Source organism: Pelodiscus sinensis, chromosome 6, assembly GCF_049634645.1.
Source record: "Pelodiscus sinensis isolate JC-2024 chromosome 6, ASM4963464v1, whole genome shotgun sequence".
NCBI classification, from domain to species: Eukaryota; Metazoa; Chordata; order Testudines; family Trionychidae; genus Pelodiscus; species Pelodiscus sinensis.
This window is the reverse complement of record NC_134716.1, coordinates 80,523,509-80,549,460: the sequence shown is the minus strand read 5'-3', so window position 1 is coordinate 80,549,460 and position 25,952 is coordinate 80,523,509. Positions and strand designations below refer to the sequence as shown.

Here is a 25,952-nt window from a genome sequence, read left to right as displayed (position 1 = left end):
TGGCCTACATAACTGGTTATATTGAATAGTAAAATTAGGAGTGTTCAATGAGTTTTTAGCTTTTTTAAATGTGATTCAGCAAATGAAAACATAAACAGAGAGTAAGCACCATATGAGAAGTTGGTACTGTGTGGAGCACAAGTAAGACTTCTAGTGAGTATTTACTATCATTTAGGAAACACCGAGCTAGTGAATTCCAAGAGGCTGTTCAATTACTCTTTAACGATAGCACTTGCTCAAAGAAGCTGAAGTTACTATGGCCAGGTCAACACTAGACTTGGCAGCACAGCTGAAGGTACATCACTCCAGCTACAAAGAATACATAGCAGGAGTTGGCTTACCTTAAGACGAGCTTGGCAGTGTCCACACAGTAGAAGGCCAACAGAAGCAAATGCTCCCATCAGCTTCCCTTACTCCTGGAAGAAGCAGGAGTACCAGATACCGGTGGGGGGGCCCTCTGAGTTTTATTTAGCGAGTCTTAACTAGACTCGCTAAATCAAACTCCAGAAGATGGATCGTGGCAGCAGTGATCCTCAGCGGAGTAAAGATGTGGCCTTAGGCTCTAGTGGAATGTACAAAAGTGCTAAAAACTAGTACATTCTCAGAGAAGTAATATGAAAACTCCTTGTTATTAAATTGAATAAATGTTATTTTAAACCCACTGCATTTATCCTCAGAAGCTGTAAATACGGATGTTCTGGAGCTTTCACATATTGAAGATGTGAACTGTCTCTTGAAATCAAATCTGTGAAGGATGGACTTGCTTCAGAATGTATGAGAAATTGAAAAAAATCAGGATGAACTTAATTACATGGTAATCATTATAGAATATTAGAAGTGAGAGATGCAAAAATCTATTCTGCATCTTCTGGTCCATTTCTCCAGCAGAGGAGAATTAATCTTTATAGTACAATTTCTAGTATTCTACTTTTGCTTTAATATCCCAAATAAAAGGTCTACCAGCACTTACTCTGGGAGATTTCCACATTCTAATATGTTTTACTATCTTAAATCTATACATTGTTAGACTGGCATAGAACAGCCAAGTGCACTGTGCTCCTGCAATTCTACCCCATTCTCCGCCTTGCCTATACTGGCCAGTGCCTGACAAATCTGCTATACAAGGGTCAGAAACAGATAGCATAGATCTATTGTGTGTAAATAGGATGTGCAAACAGGGAGGTCACCAAATCAACATCTGGGTGGGAACATACTCTGCCACCTTGCTGTGGAGTTTGGGTTTTTTGTTAGTTTGGCCGAAACACCCATCTAAATTTTGGAAGCTTTTAACTTGGCTGCTCCAATGGAGGCACTGGAAATGTTTTCTACCCAGGCCAGCAAAATACCTTGGACTAATCCTGAGGCTGATTATAGAGTCAGAGAAGGATAGATAATGAATGCAGTGTAGTAGTTCTCAAACTATGGGTCGGGATCCCAAACTGGGTCACAACTCCATTTTAATTGGGTCACTGGAGCCAGCATTAGATTTGCTGGGACCCAGGGCTCAACCTGAGGCCCAAGCTCCACCCGCACCTGTGGCGGTGAGGTTCAGGTACTGGTCTTGGGCTCTGTTCCCCACCCCCACAGGGTTATGTGTAATTTTGGTGTCAGAAGGGAGCTGAGATGCAATGAAGTTTGCGAACCACAGATTGCAGTGCCAAAGGTACTGGCCTAAGCTAAAGAGATCTGTGTTCAGTTCTTAGCTCAGCTGAAGACTTTCTGTGTGATCTTGGGTAAATCAGTTACTCTACTCTGTGCCTTAATTCCCCATCTGTAAAATGGAGATGATACTTACCTACATCAGAGGAATGCACAAATTAGCAAGTGCTAATGTTCAACAGACATCCTGTTCTACATTTGTTTCCACTCCTCTGACTCACACTTTCCTTATCTTCTCCTTTAACATAAGTTAATTGGAAGGCAAAGAGGAGACATGCATTATGACAGTTTTTTTCAAACTACTCATCCTCTCCTCCCCATCTCTAAAAATTAAAAATCTATTATGAGAGCTGATTAAACCTAATGGTTAAAAGAGAAGGCTCTGACTACAGGCTTAGCAGTGGCAGTGCTATGAGTTTCACGTATGGAGCCACTCCTTGTTGCTATATAATATATTTTTCAAAAATGCATATAACAAGCAAGTCTTTCCATATCTCTTAATTTTGGGGGGGGGGGGGGGGGAGGGGAAAAGGAAGGACCAACTTTCTGATAGGTATGTTTTAAATGGGAGGACATATGGAACTAGATATAAAGGCTAAAAACTTGACTATTTGATGAAATATAGAGCAGGTGCCATAAACTCAGTTAAAAAACTGTATAACTTATAAAATCAGCATATATTGTAAGGATAAGCCAAACCATATTCTGAACTATTTCAACTGCATTTTCTTGTATGCTCTGACACACCCATTTTCCTGCTGATGAAAGAAAATTGTTGTACTGTCAAAAATCTGTTTACATTTAATTAAAATGGTTAGTAACTAAAACACACATGGTGCGTGTCCTAGCTATGTACTTTCATGACAGACTGCAATAGTTTCAAAGGACTAGCTTGTATCTAGTGGGTTTTAAATATCTGCCTAAGTCCTATAATTATATATTTCTCTGATTTCATTCTAATCAGGTAGATGATACATATTTTAAGTTGATGCCAAGACAATTCAGAAAAACATCCATATTCAAGACAGCACTCGTGCATGTGCTTAAATTTCATTGACTTGTTTATGTACTTATGTGTTTTTATGAATAAGGGTCTATATCTGGTCTCTAGCATGTAATTGTATATTGAATTTAATAAACATAAAATTCCATAGAAGAATAATCTCTACCTTCTTTAAAAACAATCAAGACATTTAAAACAAAAAAGAATATTAAGGTTGGCACACTAAAAGCTGGGAAAATGCAAGATAATGCATTTGTAACTCGGTCATGCAAAATTTAGCTCTTTTTCTTTTTGTACATTACTATTATTATGAAAAACTGCCAGGCTCAGTTCATAATGATAGAGGGTGTGTCTAGACTACATCACTCTTTCGACAGAGGGATGTAAATTAGGCACTTCAAAATTGCAAATGAAGCTGGGATTTGAATTTCCCATGCTTCATTTGCATAATTGTGTCATGGCACGCTTTCGAAAAAGCGCTATTTTGATAGGAAAACCGCAGTCTAGATGCAGTAAATGAGATTTACTGGATCTTTCAAAAAAGGCATCCCTTTTCGAAAGAACCGTGTCTAGACTGCAGTTTTCCTAGCGAAATTATATGACACGTGAGCATAATCCAGAGAGAAAGAGAAAATATGTAGAAGGAGATTTTCAAATAAAGATGGGAAAAGTTAAGCAGTTACAGACCACTGAAAGTTGGGCATCTAACTCCTCTGTGACTGTGATAATCCCTGTTTTTAAAAGTTATTTTAAACATGTATTGCATTACATGCATGTTAATCAGGAAGTACCGCTTAAGTCAAAATGAGGAAATCATTTATCCAAATATACAGCCAATGTGAACCTAAAACTCTGTCATGCTGGCAAACTACACAGAAGCCATACTATCAAATGACAAGGATCACTTACTACAAAGAAGAGAAATAACTCCCCTCTCCCTAACTACCAATAAATAAATAAATTCCAGTCAAAGATAAGCTTCATACATTCTGTCCTGGGAACAGCCAGCAACAGCATCTAGAAACAGCAGATCCATCCAAGCCTACTGTAAATGCAGAGTAGGGATATATGATGATATGTGTTCACTCACATACTCTGGGTATACATAATGAAGAGCTTCACTGTGCTTTACAAAACAAACCGCTTGAACTGTGAAGTTCCTTCTGCAGAGCTAGCCACCAGGGTAAGTCATGGAGGGTGGGCATTCTTAGACTTTTCTTGTCCTAAGCAGCTATTGAACAACCTCATTATGTACCAGTTACAGCCTATTAATGTGGAAAGCATGTAACTTTTCACAAAGGCCAAAATTAAATTGTTAAATCTGTCACATGGATGATGTTTTGAGAAATTACACTATGATTCTATGTTAAATGCATTAGAAATCAATGTGTTTTTTTCTAGATAAGCCATGAGATGATATATTTGAGCGTACCTTTTCAAACTGGGGCTTATGCAAAGCTGATTGGTCAGATGATACTGACGACTAGTCTGTTTTGTTATAGTGCATTAAAAAGCTAAAAATATATTAAATGATAGGCTAGTGTTAATTTTTCCTTTGGACAATTGTTGCAGTTGCCTCAGGACTGTCACATGATTATGAACAGGATAGCAGATAGTTTGTACAATCATAAGTTGGAAGAAAGGTGGTCTAATAGAATATCTCTATTGAGATGTGATCCATGCTGTAAACAAAAGTTGGAGAATCCATGCATCGGTGTTGACAAAAAAAAAGAGTACCGTATTTTCCGGCGTATAGGGCGACTGGGTGTATAAGACGACCCCCTATCTTTTTAATTAAAAGATAGGGTTTCATCTTATACCCCAGCGCCCCTCTGCCTCCTTTGCTCCCGGTGTCCCTGGTCTCCTGGAGATGGTCCCCAGCAGACCAGAGGCACCGGGAGCAAAGCCGCCAGGAGCGCCTGGCCTCCCCCCCCCCCCCCCCCGCCGCCGGAGCCCCTCCGCGGCTTTGAAAGCCTCGGGGGAAGCCGGAGGGGGGGCATCCCAGGCGCGCATGGGCTGCCCCCCCGCCGGAGCCCCTCCGCGGCTTTGAAAGCCTCGGGGGAAGCCGGCGGCGGGGCATCCCAGGCGCGCATGGGCTGCCCCCCCGCCGGAGCCCCTCCGCGGCTTTGAAAGCCTCGGGGGAAGCCGGCGGCGGGGCATCCCAGGCGCGCATGGGCTGCCCCCCCGCCGGAGCCCCTCCGCGCCGCCGCGGAGGGGCTCCGGCGGGGGGGCAGCCCATGCGCGCCTGGGATGCCCCGCCGCCGGCTTCCCCCGAGGCTTTCAAAGCCGCGGAGGGGCTCCGGCGGGGGGGCAGCCCATGCGCGCCTGGGATGCCCCGCCGCCGGCTTCCCCCGAGGCTTTCAAAGCCGCGGAGGGGCTCCGGCGGGGGGGCAGCCCATGCGCGCCTGGGATGCCCCCCCTCCGGCTTCCCCCGAGGCTTTCAAAGCCGCGGAGGGGCTCCGGCGGCGGTGCATCCGGCGTACAAGACGACCCCCGATTTTGGGGGGATGTTTTTTAACATCAGAGGTCGTCTTGTACGCCGGAATATACGGTAGTGGGAAATAAAATATGGCACACACTAATTTTGGGTGTGGAAGTTTTTTCCCCCAATAAATGGGCATATTAAGAAGGAATAACTCCTCAGATCATTCATTACTGTTCAACACAGTTAAATATTTACTTACAGAATTGGCATTTGTTGGGTTTGGCCATGGTCTACCACCTCCTGGACCCCTGAAATATAAAATAACAGGTAAGGATTTAATTAGGCCAAAAAAATGATACCAACTGTGGTACCAAGAAGCTAAATGTCATCTACTCTATGGTGTAATTTGAACACTTAAACACAATCTGTGTAGAATATGCCTTTTTAAAAACTGCTATCGTTTACTGCTCTCTTCTGGTAGCATCATAATTTTTCATTGCAGTAAAGTGTAATTAAAAACAAGCATACATTTTATAGTGTTAAATACAAGATCTTCATAGCTAAACTAATACAAGCATCTAAACAGTTTTCTGGATACTATACAATTATTCTTAAAAGTTTATGTCTGTCACCACAACCACATAATTTGTATCAAGACATATCTCAGTGGCTAAATCATATTTTGTGGACTTCCATACTTTTCAGGGTACTATCTCCTTCAAAGTTTTGGTCCCAAGGGCATTGAAAGAAGTGTGGGAGACACTAGAGTTTTGCACAGATCATAGATACTTGCAGAGTAGGGATGCAACCCTCTAGTGTAGTATGCAGGGTGGCAAATGTTATGCCCCAACAGAGTGACTTTAAAGAAAATATAAATTAATGCCCTTAAATAGCTGTTTCCCCCTTCACAGTGGAGAATTTGGTCCAATTTTACCTAAATACAGAATTTTATATTTTTGTTGAATTATGTGATCTAATAATATTTAAAATCAATAAAATGTTCTATTGATAAGATTCAAGACAACTGACATCTCATAAGGAGTATTTTTAGTTATATTCTCATTATTGACACCACAGTACAACTTTGGAACCAGTACTACATACTCTGTGAAAGTCTACTACACAATTCAGAAAGGGTACGTCTACACTACAGAGTTAGTTCGAACTAACTTAGTTCGAATTAGTTAATTCGAACTAAGCTAATTCGAACTAACGCGTCTAGAACTAAAAACTAGTTCGAATTAGCGTTTTGCTAATTTGAACTAGCATGTCCACATTGAGTGGACCCTGAACAGGGCTTAAGGATGGCCGGAAGCAGTGCCGGCAGGGCATCAGAGGAGGACTTAGAGCTTGGAGATGCTGTCTCAGGCTAGCCGAGGGCTGCGCTTAAGGGACCGGACCCCCACCCTGGACAGACAGTTCTCAGGGGTGCCCCACTTGAAAACCAGTCCTGGCTTGGAGTGCCCGGAGTGCCCACACTGGGCACATCACAGCACTCGGCCATCAGCCTGGCTGCACTTGCCACAGGGTGCCATCTGGGAAGAGAGGGTAATTGGGGGGCTGCAGGAGAGCTTCCACCCCCAGAAGCCCGCAGAGCCAGCCCAGTCCTCCCCATCGGGGGCTCGTGCCCCATTCCTCCCTCACTTCCTTCCACTTACCCTTCCCCCTGATGTACAAAATAAAGATAACGTTTCTTCCAACATTGACTCTGTCTTTATTGAACAAAACTGGGGGAGACTGGGAAAAGGAGGTGGGAGAGGGGAAGAGAAAGGCTGGGAGAGGGGAGGGCAACTAACATGATCGGGGTTGGGAACAGGTCCCAGATGAAGAGAGGCTACAGAGACTGGGACTGTTCAGCTTAGAAAAGAGGAGATGGAGGGGGGATAGGATAGAGGTCTCTAAAAGCAGGGGTTGGGTGGAGAGGGTGCATTCAGAAAAGTTCTTCATGAGTTCCCATAAAGAAGGACTAGAGGACACCAAAGGAAAGGAATGGGTAGCAGGCTTCAAACTAGTAAGAGAAAGTTGTCCTTCCCAAAGCAAATAGTTAACCTGTGGAACTCCTTGCTGCAGGAGGCTGTGAAGGCTACAACTAGAACAGAGTTTAAAGGGAAGTGAGATCAAGTCATGGAGGTTGGCTCCATGGAGTAGTCTTAGCCAGGGGGTAGGAGTGGTGTCCCTTCCCAAAGTTTGTGGAAGGCTGGAGAGGGATGGCACGAGACAAATGGCTTGGTCACTGTCTTCGGTCCATCCCCTCCAGGGTCCCTAGGGTTGGCCGCTGTCGGCAGACAGGCTACTGGGCTAGATGGACCTTTGGTCTGACCCAGTACGGCCATTGTAAGCTCAGGGCTCAGGGTCGGGGGTCTCAGTGGATCCCCTTGATTTTCAGCACACCTGCTCCTGGGTGGCCAGGCTGGAAGCTCTCCTGCCCTAGCCGGCCACTTTCCTGTGCCTAGTGCGGAGGTCATGGACAAGGTCCACGATGTCTGCACTAGCCCAGGAAGGTGCCCGCCTCTTGCGGTCCCAGGCAAGCTCCCCGGAGCCGCCAGCCTGGTCCCGGGAAGAGGGGGTGGGCTGGGAGACATCGGGTGGGTGGCTCTGTGCCGTGCCAGGTGCAGGGTCTGCTGGCTGGGTGCTGGCAGGCTTGCACCTGGCACGGGCACCGTAGCCAGCCCGTGCCCCTTTAAGGGGTCCGGGGCCGGGAGGGGGGCATAGAGTTTCCCTGGTGTTGGCCAGAGTGGCCACCAGGGAAAGCTGGGGAGGGCTAGACTCCCACTAGTTCGAATTAAGGGGCTACACACCCCTTAATTCGAACTAGTAAGTTCGAACTAGGCTTAATCCTCGTAAAATGAGGTTTTCCTAGTTCGAACTAAGCGCTCCACTAGTTCGATTTAAATTCGAACTAGCGGAGCGCTAGTGTAGCGCCTATGAATGTTAGTTCGAACTAACGTCTGTTAGTTCGAACTAACATTGTAGTGTAAACATACCCAAAGGTACTAACAAGTGTACTTAAGGATTCAAGTTATACTACATGCTTACATTTCTTTCTAAATTGAGACTGTATTAAGCACTTATGTACTATATATTTACAATACCACAAGACTATTAAAATGTGTTTAATAAAAGTAATTACCGTTGTTCAAAATTTAGGAAGTTTTAAGATGTGAATTTCTTTTCATAAAATCAAACTGTTTTTAATACAAGAAAGTGAGTATATGACAATATAGTAACTTTGTTTTCACCCTTTGTTAAAGGAAGTATTAATGTAAATACTTAAAAAGTATGAAGCTGACTAAGTGAAAGCTCATCTTGCACCAGATTTTGCAAATTTACTGAAAGTCATAGAAGAAACTACTATGTAGAGGGCTATAAAAAGCACTATGGCAGATTCTGCCCAGCAGGTATATAATTATATCAAGTTGAATATTGGTTGTTTTTTTTTAATTAGCCAGCTGCAAAGTTCTTTAAAGTAACATGAGCAGCTTTCCCCCCCTTCTTCTAGTAAATGTTTATTATGGAAATGAAAACATTCACAAAACATTACTATTAATGTATCAATTTCACAATATAATCTGTTACATATATATAGAAGACTCATATGTCTAATTACAATAGCATACTATAGAAACACAGTTGTGATTTCCAAACCTTCATTTATTACAAAATATATGGATTATTTACCTCTATGAGGACCCTTTAACGCAGACCCAAATATTTCTACCAGTGATTCAATTTCATTGATATCTTGAAAATAATTCTCAAATCCTTTATTTGTACTAGTATTTGAAAAAATGTTCAATATTTCAATTTCCTTATATGTGAGTGTATTCTATCAGAATATCAAATAATTTAAACCAAATGGCTGAACATCTATTTTTTGTATGCATTTGCACAGGTTGAACCTCTCTAGTCCAGCACATTCGGGACCTGACTGGTGCCAAACTAGAGAATTTGCCAGACCATGGAAGGTCAATATTGTCTAGCTGCATTACCAACACTTACACTGCTTGCTGGGCTCTTAGAAGACATTTAGGGGTAAATTAGAACTAAATGACAGCCCAGAACACTGAGAGTCAGGACCAGTGGCCAGGAACTCTGAGAGCCAGGAAACTTGGCCACATCCATGGTAAGTGGACATCCGGCTAACTAAAATCATGCCAGACCACAGGGCTATGTCTAGACTGGCCACAAATTCCGGAAAAGGGATGCAAATTAGGTAAGTCAGCATAGGGAAATCCGCGGGGGATTTAAATATCCCCCGCGGATTTAAATAAACATGTCCGCCGCTTTTTTTCCGGCTTGGGGAAAAGCCGGAAAAAAAGCATCTAGACTGGCGCGATCCTCCGGAATAAAGCCCTTTTCCGGAGGATCTCTTATTCCTACTTGAAAGTCATAGAAGAAGCTGGAAAAAAAGCGGCGGACATGTTTATTTAAATCCGCGGGGGATATTTAAATCCCCCGCGGATTTCCCTATGCTGACTTACCTGATTTGCATCCCTTTTCCGGAATTTGTGGCCAGTCTAGACATAGCCCAGATGTTTCCAGACCAAAGAGTGTCGGACAAGAGAGGTTCAGCCTCTATTACACATATAGCTTAATAATTAAGTAACAGCATATGTATAAAGGAAGTCTGTGAGCTAAAAAGTGAATGGAAGTTCTTCTTTCCCTTCAGTTATATACTGAAATATACTTAGTACCTTATAAAACAATATGGTTCATACTGGCCATTAAAATAAGTATTATCCCCTGACATTTGCTGTTTTGTTCCTATTTTGTCTGAAAAAAAATCCAGTCTTACAAAGCCTTATCATACCAATATTTGGCTTGAAGTTCTATTGCTGAGATTTATACCCCTTAAAAGTGAGTTTATAATCAAAACTCTGATATGGGCACTTGGAGATGTCATTGTACAGCCGGTCCCTGAGTTACGAACGCATCGACTTACGACCATTTGTATTTACGACCAACCCCTACACAGCCGGAACCTGAGTTATGAATTAAATCTGCACTTACAAACAGCGCAGCCGTGCCTAAGTGAATGTAATCCTACTTACGAACAGATCGAGTTGCGACCTGTTCATAAGTTGGGAACTGGCTGTAATTATTTTTTTTAAAAGATGAAAGAAACAAATATATATCACATTTGAAATACTGAAGTTAAGGCTGTGTCAGGAATTATTTTTCAACGCTACATTTTTTAAATGTCCTTTTGGGTTGAGATGTCTGTAATTTAGGTTAGTTTTGCTGTCATAAAATGTAATTAGTTAATAAGCCTTTTTTGTTTTAATAGATTATATAATACATATTATTTTTAACAAACATAAAACAGGAAAAAAAATCTCAAAAATGATAACAGGAAGACATTTAGCACCTTGCTGAGACACTTTCCTTTTGAGTTTTATTCCATAATTGCCTACAGAGCAGACATTACATTTTAAAATGGCTGTTGGCTTTGCAGAATAACTGCTTCATATTTTACTGCTTCCAGCGAGTCAAACCTATTGAACTCAAAGGAGGACAATTTTAATAGGAAAAAAGTTTATGCCAGTGTAAAAAGAAATGCAAATTAAATTATCTACCCTACATAAGGCAATAGGAAAACTGCCATTTTTTATTGGAAATACAAGTATAGAAGATAAGATACACAGATGTTGCTTAGCATCATGCATTGCATAAATTGTAAGGTATAATTTAAAGGACAAATTGCTAAACATCTGGGTCCATTTACTACTACTGGATGTGGATTATCCTTAGATGCACTCTGCAACTAAAAGTTGATGTTAACATTTACAATACATCTGTGCCATGGTATCACAATACAAAGATTTATATGCTAAAGAAATTCATGTACAAGTGACATCAATAATTTTCAAATTGGGCCTTCATGTCTTGAAAAAAAAGAAACAAAAATAAGCAAACAAAAAACAGAATTAAGCCTCTGTTCTCCTTTTGATATATGTATGTAACTCCATTTGACAGTAAGAGAAAAATTTCTTACTTATAAATCATATTCTCTGAAGGTAAAAGATATAACAGAACTCCTTTCCAAGGTCCAGAATCCAGCATAAGACAGAGAATATAATATTCTAAAGCACAGCTTTCTAATACAAGCACTCTTGGTTTACTTGTGCCTTTAAGACACAGTCTGTGGCAAGGTTCCAATAAAGCCATGCCACCCAGAACAATGATAGTTATTTTTCTCCCAATTTCATTTGGACTAAAGGGAGATTAATCAGCAGCAGCCTTTAAGAAGAACAGCACATGCTTGGCTGAAGCACTGGGAGAAGGAGCTATGACTGACTACTTTTTCATGCTTTCTTTACATTATGTAAAAGCTGCTGAGTAACTCAAGTACAGAAGCTATAATCAGAGCCATAACAAGGGTGGGGCAAGTGGGGCACTCGCCCCAGGCACAGTACATTTAGGGGTGCAAAATTAAAAATTAGAAAGTTAAAATATTATTTCATTTATATCTTTACTATCATCTATTTGCAATCTCAATATATGTGCAATTAACAACATGTGCAATGAATAAAATTAATACAAAAATTAATAATGTTATCATTTTTGGGTGGTGGGGGGAGAGGGGAGAGAGAAAAGGGGGATGTAGTTCAGTAGCTTGCCCCAGGCACAGAAAACCTTAGTATTGGCTCAGGCTACAATTCTGGGTAACTCTTATGTAGAACATGAAAACTAGAAAGACAGACATTTCCAGCCTCCCTTTTCACTGTGTGGCTGCATTAGCCATGTGGAACTGCCTCTACATATAAGAAAGTGGGTTTACCTACTGCTGAGGTACAGAAGTTGTACTGCAATCATGACTGTTTCATTTTCTGGTAACAGGCAGGTGAAGAGCAACCTGTTTGTCTGGTTTTTCTATATGAGGTACAAGTGTACATCTATATGAGGTACAAGTGTATATCTCGTGTACAAGTCTCCTCAAAATCCTTTTTTTATTTCTATTTCTAATTTTTTGCTATTAAATAGCAACACATTTAGTAATGAATGGTTTCGTTTCCCCCCTTTGTTGAAATCTCTCTAGAATGTGTGTTGTATTTACACTTGATTCCAAATATCTAGTTATTTTATCTATTGACTTCCAATAATTTCCCTGAGGTCAACATAAGATGTCTCTAATAAAGTAGCAAAACCTTAAATTTTATTTTGTTTGCTTCAGAAATTCAAGATCTGGCTGAAGAGTAGAATAATATATCAAAGATGTGGTAGATTTTCTATTACTTGAAATCTTTAAATCAAAATCAGATGTCTCTTTACAAGTTGGTTCTAACTCAATGTTTCATAACCTCTTTAATTTGACAATACCTTGAATCCTTGCAAACTTGATTACTTTTCATGACCTTCGTAGAGGTCATGACCCACTTGTTAAGAAATTTTCTTCTAACTCCTCCAGTAGTATGGTGCTTGAAGCAAGGACACTGGAATCTTAGTAGAAGAGGGAGGCACTGGTGCTGGAACTGGGAACATCAAGGGTCCATTTCCCCCACTTTTAACATGGGTGTTGTTTGGAGGGCAGGCAGCGTCATTTCCCCCCACAAACTGCAAGCGTAGGGCTGACATGGAACAATGTCAGGAAGGGCTATGCTTTGCAGTGGGAGAACTGATCATGGAGAGTTGTCCTGAAGGTCATAGCTTTGGTGCAACTTCAACTTCTTCTATACCAAAACAGTGTTTTGACATCTGAAGTTGCTCTGGAGCCTTGAAAATTAGGAGTTATCTACATATATCAAGGGAAGAATATACTCCATGGACCCAATCCATAGCTAGTGTAAATCACTGTATATCAGTTTACTTCAACTGAGTATCTAGCCCCAGGACTACCTGGACACTACTAAGTATACTAAAATGTCTCAAGCTTGATTTTCCATTCCAAAAACTGGTTTTATATACAGTATACATGACATGCATCTGACGAAGTGGGTCTTTGCCCACGAAAGCTTATGCTCCTACACTTCAGTTAGTCTATAAGGTGCCACAGGACTCCTCGTCGCTTTTGCAGATTCAGACTAACACGGCTACCCCTCTGATACTATACAGTAGTGTAACTTTACTGATTACATTGGTATAAAACTGATGTAACAGATTAGAGAATCACATCTTTCATTTTTTAATGTGTACCCTTTGTAATGATGTATTTAAAGACAATGATCTGTTTCTGTCCATACTATGCACTTCCTTGCTTCTGCAGATGTGAATCACAACCTTACATGTCTTTAAAATATTCTTTCTGTTTGTGTATTGATAGCAACTTGTTTTACTTTTATATCAGTAAATAAATATTCAAACTTAATTAACAGCAAGGCTCTTTACAAATCTACAGATGAACACAGTGGGCAACAGTAACAAGATATTCTGCATACATGAATCCTGACTGTAGAACAAACCCAACATTCTGAGAGATGTGGAAGGAATAAACAAAGAATTCTGTAAAAGATGCTTTGCAAAAGAGCGAGACTGCTGTGATATTTTCTTGCTTTGTCATTACTATTAATATTAGTTAAGTAATCAAAATACATTTTCCCTTGTCCTATGTATGCCACAGTTATTTTTTCTTTTAAAATGAAAATATTATTTTTGTAAATATGATAGTAGTTTGTTATTTTGCTTACATGTTCATTCCAGGCATTCCAGGGCCACCTAAAGCATTCAGTGGTGGTCTCATTGCACCTCCATAGTTCTGCAATGATAACCAAGGGTCAGACTACCACAAAACAAAAAAACAAAACCAAAGAGGAGGGGGGAAAGAAAGGACAGTAGGTTAATGACTTCCCTACACACCTGTTGATTGGATAGGCCAGTGTGAGTCATTCTTTCAGGATTTTCCATTCTTGACTTTTTTTTTTAAGTATCCCTAATGAAAAAGATGTATGCTTAGCATACTACATATATTAATAGTTCTTAAAAGTGTAAGTGGACTAAGCATACTTAAAATGCTAATTGTTCCATGAAGATTTATGACACATGACAGCAAAGTCAAAGGTCAATAAAGGTCAGATTCAATAACTATTCAACTTCCATACTATGAAAACTCATCCAAAGACAGAAAAATAAATTGGGGAAAGGGGTTTCCACTATTTGAAATTCACACAGAATTGTTTTTCCTGAAAGTCTGAACTATTTAATGAATATTTTTAATTAAATGTAAACAGAACAACCTGTATTACCTCCCATATATATCATTCACTGTAGTGACTGTACTAGTCCTACTAAATTTCTCATGTGTATATAAACATTTTTTTCTACAAAGTACAATAGCATGTTCTGAGGAAGTGGTGCAGGCAACCACTTACTTAAGAGAACAAAATGTTCTCAAAGTCATTATTGTTATCTGTTTTGCAATGATGTAACTACAACACACTCTAGTTATATTATAACTGGATTACTTAACTTTAACTGGAATTCTCCAAAGCAGTCTATTACACAAATCCATGCTCTAGGGTATTTGAGCATCAAATTATGCAGACCAGGGAGCAGGGAGCAATCTGACAATAAGATTTATAATGTAGACCCGATCTCATGTGTCACAGTGAAAAGAGATATTTCAATTACAAAAAACAAAACCCTTATTTCGAGTGAACTAGAAAGGACTTCTGGGAGTAGGTTCTCTTGTTGCAAACTAGAAACCAAACCTGCATGTGCTCCTTGTTTAGAATTTCCACTGAAGCCCATGGGAGTTCTACACATAGATGATTTGCATGAATAGGCCTTCAGCTGGTTTATGTAAGAAACAAATAATCTGATTCTAAAACAGTTGAAATATAACTTTGCATTCCCTTTAAATATTAATGCTTTTGGTGCCTCCCTTACCAAAACAGTACTAAAATGACATCCATTTCTGGAGGGACTCTGAAGCTATTTAATTCTGTTTTTCCATTTTCATTTCAGAGATCTGAGCCACTTGTCTTCTTTAGAATGTCTTCCTGTTTTTTTCCTTTATTTTGAGAAAGTGACCAAGTCTGTGGGTCTAAGGTCTTTATGGAATTCACTACAAGTTCTTGACTGGAAGCATTTTAGTCAGATGTCCTTACTGAACTTGAACTGAGATAAAATCAGATAAAATAATTTGACACTTAATAAATTTAAACATTTACAATTATGTACAAATGCTTGCCTATTGCTGAAGATGAAAGAAAATATTTAGAGGAGGCCTGGGATAGTCTCTGATAAGAAAGGAAATACAAGAGAAGGAGAAGTGGATGAACAGAGGAATCTGTAGAACAGTAGAGGATGAAGGACTCTGACTAACAATTAGAGGCAGAGTTCAAGTAAGTTGTTTCTGTAGTTACTTTTCCTTATTTTATTTTCCTTTTTCCTTTCACTGTATTTTGTTTTTTTCTTTTTGTCAGTCATTATCAAAAAGTAACTATTGTATATATGGCCAACTGTTAGATGAGGGAGAATTCACTTAAAATATAAAGAAGTTATATACTTTTATAGTCTCCCTGTCCTAAGCACAACAATATAGGTCTTAACACCAAACAAACTGGACAGCAAATCAAAACTAATATACAATCCAAACTTGCTATCTAGTTCAAATATGATCTATCATCATGACAATAAGGAATTTCGATAACTTATATTTTGTGTGCATGAAACTCACTTACAAAAGGACAGTAAAAAGTTCTACTGGCTAAGGGTATGTCTACACTACAGAGTTAGTTTGAACTAACGGACGTTAGTTCGAACTAACTTTCATAGGCGCTACACTAGCGCTCCGCTAGTTCGAACTTAATTTGAACTAGCGGAGTGCTTAGTTCGAACTAGGAAAACCTCATTTTACGAGGATTAAGCCTAGTTCGAACTAGCTAGTTTGAATTAAAGGGTGTATAGCCCCTTAATTCGAACTAGTGGGAGGCTAGCCCTCCCCAGCTTTCCCTGGTGGCCACTCTGGCCAACACTAGGGAAACTCTATTGCCCTCCTCCCGACCCCGGACACCTTAAAGGGGCACGGGCTGGCTACGGTGCCCGTGCCAGGTGCAAGCCTGCCAGCACCCAGCCAGCAGACCCTGCATCTGGCACGGCTAGAGCCACCCACCCGATGCCCCCCAGCCCTCCCCCTCTTCCCGGGACCAGGCTGGCGGCTCCCGGGAGCTTGTCCGGGACCGCAAGAGGTGGGCACCCGCCTGGGCTAGTGCGGACATCGTGGACCTCGTCCATGATCTCCGCACTAGGCACAGGAAAGTGGCCATCTAGGGCAGGAGAGCTGCCAGCCTGGCCACCCAGGAGCAGGTGTGCATGAAAATCAAGGGGGTCCAGTGAGACCCCCGACCCTGAGCTTACAATGGCCGTCCTGGGTCAGACCAAAGGTCCATCTAGCCCAGTAGCCTGTCTGCCGACAGTGGCCAACCCTAGGGACCCGAGAAGGGATGGACCAAAGACAGTGACCAAGCCATTTGTCTCGTGCCATCCCTCTCCAGCCTTCCACAAGCCTTGGGCAGGGACACCACTCCTACCCCCTGGCTAATAGCACTCCATGGACGCAACCTCCATGACTTGATCTCACTTCCCTTTAAACTCTGTTCTAGTTGTAGCCTTCACAGCCTCCTGCAGCAAGGAGTTCCACAGGTTGACTCTTTGCTTTGTGAAGAACAACTTTCTGTTATTAGTTTGAAGCCTGCTACCCATTCCTTTCCTTTGGTGTCCTCTAGTCCTTCTTTATGGGAACTCATGAAGAACTTTTCTGAATGCACCCTCTCCACCCAACTCCTGCTTTTAGAGACCTCTATCCTGTCCCCCCTCCGTCTCCTCTTTTCTAAGCTGAAAAGTCCCAGTCTCTTTAGCCTCTCTTCATATGGGACCTGTTCCCAACCCCTGATCATTGTAGTTGCCCTCCCCTCTCCCAGCCTCTCTCATCCCCTCTCCCACCTCCTTTTCCCAGTCTCCCCCAGTTTTGTTCAATAAAGACAGATTCTATTTTTGAACACAATTGTCCTTTATTTTGTACATCAATAAGAAGGGGGGCTAGGGAAGGGTAAGTGGAAGGAGGTGAGGGAGGAATGGGGTACGAGCCCCCGATGGGGAGGACTGGGCTGGCTCTGCGGGCTTCTGGGGGTGGAAGCTCTCCTGCAGCCCCCCAATTGCCCTCTCTCCCCAGATGGCAGCCTGCGGCAAGTGCAGCCAGTCTGATGGCCGAGTGCTGTGATGTGCCCAGTGTGGGCACTCCGGGCACTCCAAGCCAGGACTGGTTTGCAAGCAGGGCACCCTTGAGAACTGTCTGTCCGGGGTGGGGGTCGGGTCCCTTTAAGCACAGCCCTCAGCTAGCCTGAGACAGCATCTCCACGCTCTAAGTCCTCCTCTGATGCCCTGCCGGCACTGCTTCCGGCCATCCTTAAGCCCGGTTCAGTGTCCACTTAATGTGGACATGCTAGTTCGAATTAGCAAAACGCTAATTCGAACTAGTTTTTAGTTCTAGACACGTTAGTTCGAATTAGCTTAGTTCGAATTAACTAATTTGAACTAAGTTAGTTCGAATTAGCGCTGTAGTGTAGACGTACCCATAGGTATTTTGATTAGGAGTATAATTTTTGGCAACATAGTTATACCAGTAAAAGCCCTAGATATATCGCAAATTAGATATATCGCAATTGCAAATGAAGCGGGAATTTAAATCCCCCCGCTTCATTATCATAAAAATGGCTGCCGCTTTTTTCCGGCTCGGAGCTTTGTCGGAAAAAAGCGCCAGTCTAGATGCGGACCTTTTGGAAAATAAAGCCTTTTCCGAAAGATCCCTTATCCCTCATTTTAAAATTTAACATTTAAATCCCCGCTTCATTTGCAATTGTGATATGTCTAATTTGCATCCCTTTTACAGAAAAGGGATGCAGTCTAGATACAGCCCTAGTGTAAATTAGGTCTAAAGCACTTTACACTATCTGGCAATGCAAAATGACCTTAAAGTGGGAATGAAAGGTCCTGTAAGTAAGTTCATCATTAAAGTTATTAAACCTGCTTGCTCAGAAAATCCCCACACAAATGAGAAAGATGACAAATGAGCATAGATCTGTAGAAAAGACTACTTTGGAAAACTCAGGTTTGAGAAAAATTACATAGTCCTTTCCATTTTTAAAGAGAATAAAACTTTTAGAGAATCAGACTGGCCTGCTGTGTGTAGCTTGTAATGCTAGCTTAATGGTAACCTCAAATTCATGACCACAGAGCTTAAGCTTCCACTACCAAAAAAACAAACAAACAAAAAACCCCCCAAAAAAGTTGTAGAAATACCTAAGTGCTGCAGTAAAACCAACATATGTTTAAACACATTTTTGTTGGCTACATATGCAGAAGTGGCTGCTACCAAAAAGACAGTCAGGGGTTAAAAAGAAAGAGCTATCCAGTTATTAAAAAATAAACTTGAGATCTCATTGAACAGAGAAGCCACTAGGGAGACTAACTGAATGAGGGAATCATAGTGTAGAGGGATGAGCATAACAGAAATATTCTGTAAAATAAGATGTAAGGCCAAAATAGCTATTATAACCAAACAAAACAACAAAGTTGGACACCTGAGTTACAGACAAAAAGTGATAACAAGCAATGGACAATGCACTGAGCTAACCTTTATGGAGGTATTTCAGAGAGATTTAATTTCCACTTGAGTTCATTCTTGCATGTGGAAAATTTATAAACTCCTACTAAAAAGCTTTCACACCCTTGGAGAAGGAGTCTATATCTAAATAATTATAAGCAGGTCAGGAGTAGGAGGAAGGCTGAACCCAGATGTTCAAGTTTACTGTTTGTCTTGAAAAGCACATCTAGAAAGACAAGGCTAACAACTGGTATTTATAGGTGATATGCAGGCACCATCCACATACAGTGTAAGTAATGATGCATATTTCAAAGCATATGTCAAAAAGCCCAGAGTGGGGAATTTCTGATCAGGTTAGTGGCTGGAGAAAGATCTTTAGAAAAATTCATTAATTTTGTTTTCGCTACACATACCATGACATTTTAGCTGTACTGTGGGGCTAATTTTCACTTCAAAATAATATACATAGTAAGGAGTCCAATTGCTTGGGCTCCTATGGAATTTCTAACCTAGATGATAGTATACATTAATTATTGAATGAATTTAAGATTTCTGAACATTTTAGAGTTATATGGACAAATATGTAAGCCTTTTTTATTTGAATTACAGCTGTATAATTCAAAACAAATTAAATCAATCTTAATATTAAAATTTAATACTAAATAAAAAAATAAAAAAATTCTTTATCATTTGCATCTTTATTAAGTTTCGACATAGAGTAATATTGTATGATAGAGAAAAACATTCCTTAAAATGGGATTACAAGGAAAAGTGCTGACACATTTACACTTTAATTCTAGTACAGCTGTGACAAAAAGGACTCTAAAATACCAGATGTATGTGTACTCTAAATATAAGCTAAGCCTATACTGCCACGTTACTGTTCTGCAACTTTTGGGCTCAAGGGTGTGAGAAAACACTCCCCATTTCCTAAGCGCAGCAAATTACAGTGATGTAAAACACTAATGTAAACCAGGCCTCGGTTAGTAAACCAGCTATCTAGTCCCCGAGTGGATATTGGGGGTGTGTCTAGACTACAGGGTTTTTTCAAAAAAAGTGGTCTTTTTTCGAAAAAACTCCCCCTGCGTCTAGACTGCTGCTGTGTTCTTTCGAAAGTAAATCGAAAGAACGCGGCAGTTTTTTCGACTGCGGAAAACCTCATTTTATGAGGAATAATGTCTTTTTTCGAAAGTGCTCTTTCGAAAAAAGGTGCTATGTAATGCAAACTCTGCTTTTTCGAAAAAGAGCATCCAGACTGCCTGGGTGATCTCTTTCGAAAAAGCGTCTTGCTTTTTCTAAAGTACTGGTTGTAGTCTAGATGCCTAGCCTCTTTCGAAAGAGACTTGCAGTCTAGACGTAGCCTGGGAGAGAGCTTTTGCTGTGGCCACACTGCCATGTTAAAAGATCTGCTGTGCTTGCGCTTTATACTTTTAAGGGTAGACAAAGCCTTAGACACACATTTATTCAAAGTACCTGTGGTCCTATAGGAACCATTCCTCTTGGAGGAGTCATTCTCTGCATTGGCCCACCCATGTTTGGATGCCCTAAAAAAATTACACGACTTTAACAACTGTGGCACATAAAAACATCTAAATTACTGACAAATTATTTCTTCATTATTTGAAAAGAATTTACACAGACTTCAAATCAAAAGGTACTGGTTTCAAGTTTGGGTCCATACACACAATAAAGCTGATATTCTGATCATACATATCACATTTAGTAAACAGGCACTTTACCTTGTTGTCGTGTTGGGTCCATCCCACTGGGCAATAATGGCTGACTTCCCGGGACACCTCCAAGTGCCTAGAGATATACAAAACATATTCAGAGGAGATATGTTAGAAATAGAAATTTTAAACAAATAATTCCGATAATTTTGTTTTTAATTTTAAGACTGTTTTTTTGAGACATACATAAAGCAAAAGATATAGGGCGAGATATAGGGCAAGATATTACCATGGGATCTGCACAGACAGATCTCTGTGCCCATGTAGAGTTCCATTGACTTAAGCAGCTAAATGTGAATATTTTTCAGTATTTATTTGTACCTAATTGTTTTTTTGTTTGTCCTTAGTTTTCTTGTATTGTGTTTCCCATCTGACTATGGAGCATGGGGCAATGTCTTTTCTTGGTTCCGGGGACAATTTGTTTAAATTTTGACATCCTCTCTAGTGTTTTCACAGCATGCCCCATCCCTGGGCTAAGTCCCTCAGGAGACTATTTGCAAGAACAGAACTGTTAACGATCTACTAACTAACAATAATTTACACAACACTATCATTTGGGGCTTGAATAAAGATATTAACTAGTTAACCCACTACAAAGGCAATTTCCCCTGCTTTTGATATTTGCATTTACTAATCAAAAGCTATGAATGGAACACATCCAGCCTGACTCAATTACCATCATTTACACTGATCCTACAGTTGTCAGGTAACTGCTTTTTGCTGTTATATACAGTTTGGATGCTGTAATTTCCACTCCAACTCCTCTGATGAAGTGGGTTTTACCCACAAAATCTCATGACATAATATATTTGTTAGTTTCTAAGGTGCTACAGGATTGTTCATTGTATTCACACCAAAGTTCAAAGAACCACTGAATAGAAATGGCTTGCTGGAGCAAGGGGAGCATTTCAACACAGACACTGGAGTAAGAAGGAAATGAGGGAGGGATGGAGCTGGCAGCATCCCTTATACCAGCACATATGCATGCTACTCCAAAGGATGCCAGAGCCGATCCCCTATAGATAGCACTGAGGAAAAATCTTTCACCATAGGTGCATGTGGTGAGCACATTCATCTTACATGGAATGGACATGAGCAAGCACTTGGAGAATGTGCTGTTATGTTCCACTTGGCCCAAATGTAGCATATTGTTTCCCCTCTCCCTTCTTCCCCTTGCTTCCCCCTTTCAGCTCCCTCCTTCCAGGTTTCCTCCTCCCCTCTCCCAACCTCTCTTCTCCCCTCTCCCGCCTCCTTTCTCCAGTCTCACCAGAGTTTCATTCCCTCCCCTCCAGTTTTGTTAAATAAAGAGAGTTTGTGTCCGTGAAAATACGTGTATTTTATTTGACATAAAGAAGGGGAGTTAGGGAGGGGTAAGTGGAAGGACGTGAGGGAGGAATGAGGCACAAGCCCCCAGTGGGGCAGACCAGGGAGGCTCTTAGTGCTCCTCAGGGTGGAAGCTCCCCCGCAGGGCCTCCTGGAAACTGATAGCCCCCCGATGGACCTCCCGGATGGCAGCCTGCAGAAACTGCAGCCAGGGTCACAGCAACGTGTCCAAAGAGAAGCACCAGAGTGCCCAGGGGCAGCTCTGGCTCCCTGCTGCAGAGTGCTGTGGTGTCCCGAGTGAGGGCAACCAGAAAACGCAGAGACAAATACTTTGCTGTCCCTTATCAAGGCAGACAAGCAAGCAGGGAAACCTGAGAACTGGCTGTCCAGGGGATGGGGTCCCTTTAAGCATAGACCTCAGATAGCCTCAGGCAGCAGCCCCACACAGTAAGTCCTGACCAGGTGCCCTGCTGGAACTGGTTCTGGCCAGCCTTAAATGCGATTCAGAGTCCACTCAGTGTGGACGTGCTATTTTGAAATAGCAAAATGCTATTTTGAAATGCATTTTGTGTGTAGACATGTTATTTCAAAATAAACTATTTCAAAATAACACAGTGTAGACATACCCCAAGTTATTATATATCCTTGGAATTTGTTATAAGCTAGTTAGATTTAAAATCAATTTTTCTAGCCTTTTGCACTAATATCTACAGTATAGTCATCTTATAAAAAACTTGATCAAGAATAGATCTTTGAGTATGGAATTATGTTTTAAAACCTATAAAAGACAGTTACCTGTTCTGTAACTGGTGTTCTTTGAGATGTGTTGCTCATGTCCATTCAACATAGGCGTGTGTGCCTGCCACATGCAGTGGTACTGGAAGTTTTTCCCTAAGCAGTACCCATGGAGCCGGGGTCTCCATAACCTCTGAAGTGATGTGCTGCACTATATAGGGCATCCCCTATTAAGGCATTTGATAAGGTCTTGCATGATATTCTTATGAATAAACTAGGCAAATATAACTTAGATGGGGCTACTATAAGGTGGGTGCATAACTGGCTGGATAACCATTCTCAGAGAGTAGTTATTAACGATTCACAATCCTACTGGAAAGGTATAACAAGTGGGGTTCTGCAGGGGTCTGTTTTGGGACCAGCTTTTCCTCTTGGACCCTGGGACGTAGAGGCCTAGGGTTTTCAAGGTTATATGGGAATCCTTGAGGTTGTGCAACTTTGTGTCTGTCTGTTCTGCAGCCAAGGCCCCCATATCAAAAGGCAGGTCTTGAATGGAGTTCTGTGCCTTCGGAAACAGGCCTTACAGGAGAAGCCAGGTCTCTTGCCTCATGGAGATGGCAGAAGCAATAGAGCAAGCTACTGAATCTGCTGCATCAGATGCTGCCTGCAAGACCGCCAATACCACAGAGGACCCTTCTCGACGAGGGCCTTATACTCCTTGCTGGAGGTTTTAGGCAAGGAGGTCTCAAAGCTGGCCAGCAATCGCCAGGTATTTACTTCATACCTGGCAAACAAGGCCTGGTGGTTCACCACCCTTAACTGAAAGCTGTCTGAAGAATAAATCTTTCTGGAAAACAAGTCCGGTCATTTGGAGTCTATTCTTGAGAGTGGGTGCTGGCTGGCTCTGGAGCTCCCTGTGGTACACTGATTCCACCATGAGGGAATTGGGTGGCAGCTGGGTATAAAGATAGTCATGGTCTCTGTCAAGGCTGTTCCCCACTCTGGCACAACAAATGCAGAAGTGGGGGCCCGCAAAATCATCCCAAAACCTTATCTCTACAGAAATCCTAATACCCCCAAAATCCTAATACCTGCCACTATCGAAATAATTCTAAGAAAACCAGGGAAGAGATCACTTGGGAAACCTCCTTTCTAAAACCTCAGGGGTAACCTCAAACTCTTTTTCCCCAAAGAGCTTGAAAAAGAAAAGAGAAAACAAGCTGTAGTCTGCAGTAGCTAACTCCTAGTTATACAGACATATCTCCCAGGACACAAAAATGAACCAATACCGGTTAATAAGAAAAAAACAAACAAACTTTTATTATCAAACCATAACAACTGTTGCAAGCATATTTGAGGTGGCTACATGGTAAGATCCACCAATTGATATACTCAGCGAAAATTCCCTGCGTCAGAAAGCTTCATTACAAAGGAGAGAAAAACACCCTTTTAAAGAAAGAAAAAACATTTTTAATAGCACAGACCACAATTCCAGAGTCCCAAACCAGAAAACAATAAAACCCGATGAACTAGCTAAACTTCTCCCTACTTACACCTTGAGTCCATCCTTGGAGATAGACAGGCCTCCCATCTCCCTGTTACTTGGAAGAAACTGATCTGACTCAGACAAAGGAGGAAAAAAATAAAATTCCTTTGTCCCAGTTTGAAATCCCTACCTGCATTACTATTGGCTGACCAGATACTTGGCTAGGGACAGGAGACATAATTAACCCCTTAGCCACCAGCCTGCTGGTCAGCCCCCATAGTTATGACAGTCCCCCACTGGGACAAAGTAATTCCACTCAGCTCTCTTGGCTATAGTCAGAATGGAGGAGGGGGTCTGCCAAAGCATATTGGTGATTTTGGCGACTGCCACAGGGGCAATGCTTGACTCAGGACCCCAAACAACGAATCCAAGGTCTCTTTCATTTCTTTGATGTAGAGGTCCAAGCCATTGGCCACCCTCCTGAGGAGGTCTTGGTGGGCTCTCAAGTCCTCCTGGTGTACTGACGGGGAAGAAGCCACAATCGCCTCATCTGGCAACAAAGAGGAGGCCAGGGCTGCTTGGGCTTACGCATGACGTGGGGGCTGGTCACTCGCTCCCACCACCTGTTGAGGGGAGGCTAGTGTCCCCATGTCCCATTGGGGGCCACAAGGCCCTGGCAGTATTGATGGGTCCTAGGATGCTCCAGCGACTGAGCGGGTAAGCTGGGGCTGTACTGGGAAGCACCAGGGAGTCCATGGACACCATTGCACCTGCCACTGAGACAGTGGCCACAGCATGCCCTGGGCTGGTTGTGACTGAACAAACTGCTACAGAGGCGGGATAGAGGCCACCTCCGAGGCCACAATGCAAGAATGGACACTTGTTGATGCCCAAGATGAGGAGTGGGAACAGTGGCTCTTTTGATGCCAGGACTCCAGTACTGTTGGACACCTCAGAGACCATGAGCATCCAGAGTGTCTGTGGAAGCTGTAATGGCCTGAAGAATCACTCCTTGAGTGCAGAGAGCAATTCCAGAGAGAAGGTCCACCATGCCAGGATGGAGACTGGGAGAAGCAGGAAATGACTCTGAAGCTGGAAAGACTCAGTGCTGGCGAGTATGTATGGCGCAGTGAATGGTGCCAATGCTGTGGAGCAGGGTCTTGATGACAGCATGGTGCTGGGGGAGTGTATGCCTGCATAGATCTGCACAATGGCTCCTGCGACATGGAAAATCATGCATCACACCCCAGTCTCTCACGTGCAGACCTATGGGGACTTTGGAGCGTGATCAGATCGTGCCAGGAGACTGGGAGCTGAACTGTGGTTTACCTTTGTGCTAGTGCCCCTTTGGCATCGAGGGCAGTACCAGCATGGCACTTATATCTTGCGTGGCCAGGAAAGCCTCTGGTGTGGAGGGGAGATGGAGCTCCAACACCAATGAGGGTGACCTGGACGCCAAGCTCAGTGCTGTCTGGGCTTTTCCAGTGCCGTCCACTGGCTGGTCACTTTTCTTTTCCTTATCTTTAAGAGGGGATTTGTCTCTGCCCGGCTTCCTTGCCGGGGCCATGGGTGATGAGCAGCACCATACCGTTGATGCCTGCGGTGCACTGCACACCGAGGCACTGGCATTCAGTGCCGAGTCCAATCTCTTGATCTTGTCAGGTCAGCGTGGACTCAATTAAGAGCACTCTAAGACGGATGCTCCGCTCTTTCATAGTTCAGGGATGGAAGGACCTGCAAATGTGACACTTCTCCAAGGCATGTTCTTCCCCCAGGCAAGGCAAGCACTCAGCATGCGGCTCATAGACAAGCATGGGCTGCAACATGCTGCACAGGCTTTGCAGCCAGGGGAGCAGGGCATGTCCTGTTCCCCAGGCAGAGTCTCTTCAATGGGTTGAAGATTAAACAGTTCACAGATACTTTGCAGTTTGTTAAAAAGTGTTACAATGCAAAGGGAGTGCTTGCTAGAGCCAAGACTGGAGCATGCTGTTCCAAGCACTGTCACTGGCAGTAAGAAGCAAAATGCAGAACAATGTAGCACTTTAAAGACT

The 25,952-nt window shown here is 42.2% G+C and overlaps 1 protein-coding gene across 4 annotated transcripts in view; it reads right to left on the bottom strand.

The window, feature by feature from the left end:
- The window catches only part of SSBP2 (single stranded DNA binding protein 2), a 315,521-nt gene that overhangs the window by 37,694 nt on the left and 251,875 nt on the right, over positions 1-25,952 (bottom strand). For all 4 annotated transcript variants that reach the window (XM_075932203.1, XM_006124333.4, XM_075932205.1 and 1 more), the window contains 4 exons: positions 20,367-20,433; positions 20,101-20,171; positions 13,712-13,779; positions 5,347-5,395 (listed from right to left, as the gene is read on the bottom strand). In XM_075932203.1, coding sequence (XP_075788318.1) covers positions 5,347-5,395; positions 13,712-13,779; positions 20,101-20,171; positions 20,367-20,433 — 255 coding nt within the window. The remainder of the gene's footprint in view (positions 1-5,346; positions 5,396-13,711; positions 13,780-20,100; positions 20,172-20,366; positions 20,434-25,952) is intronic.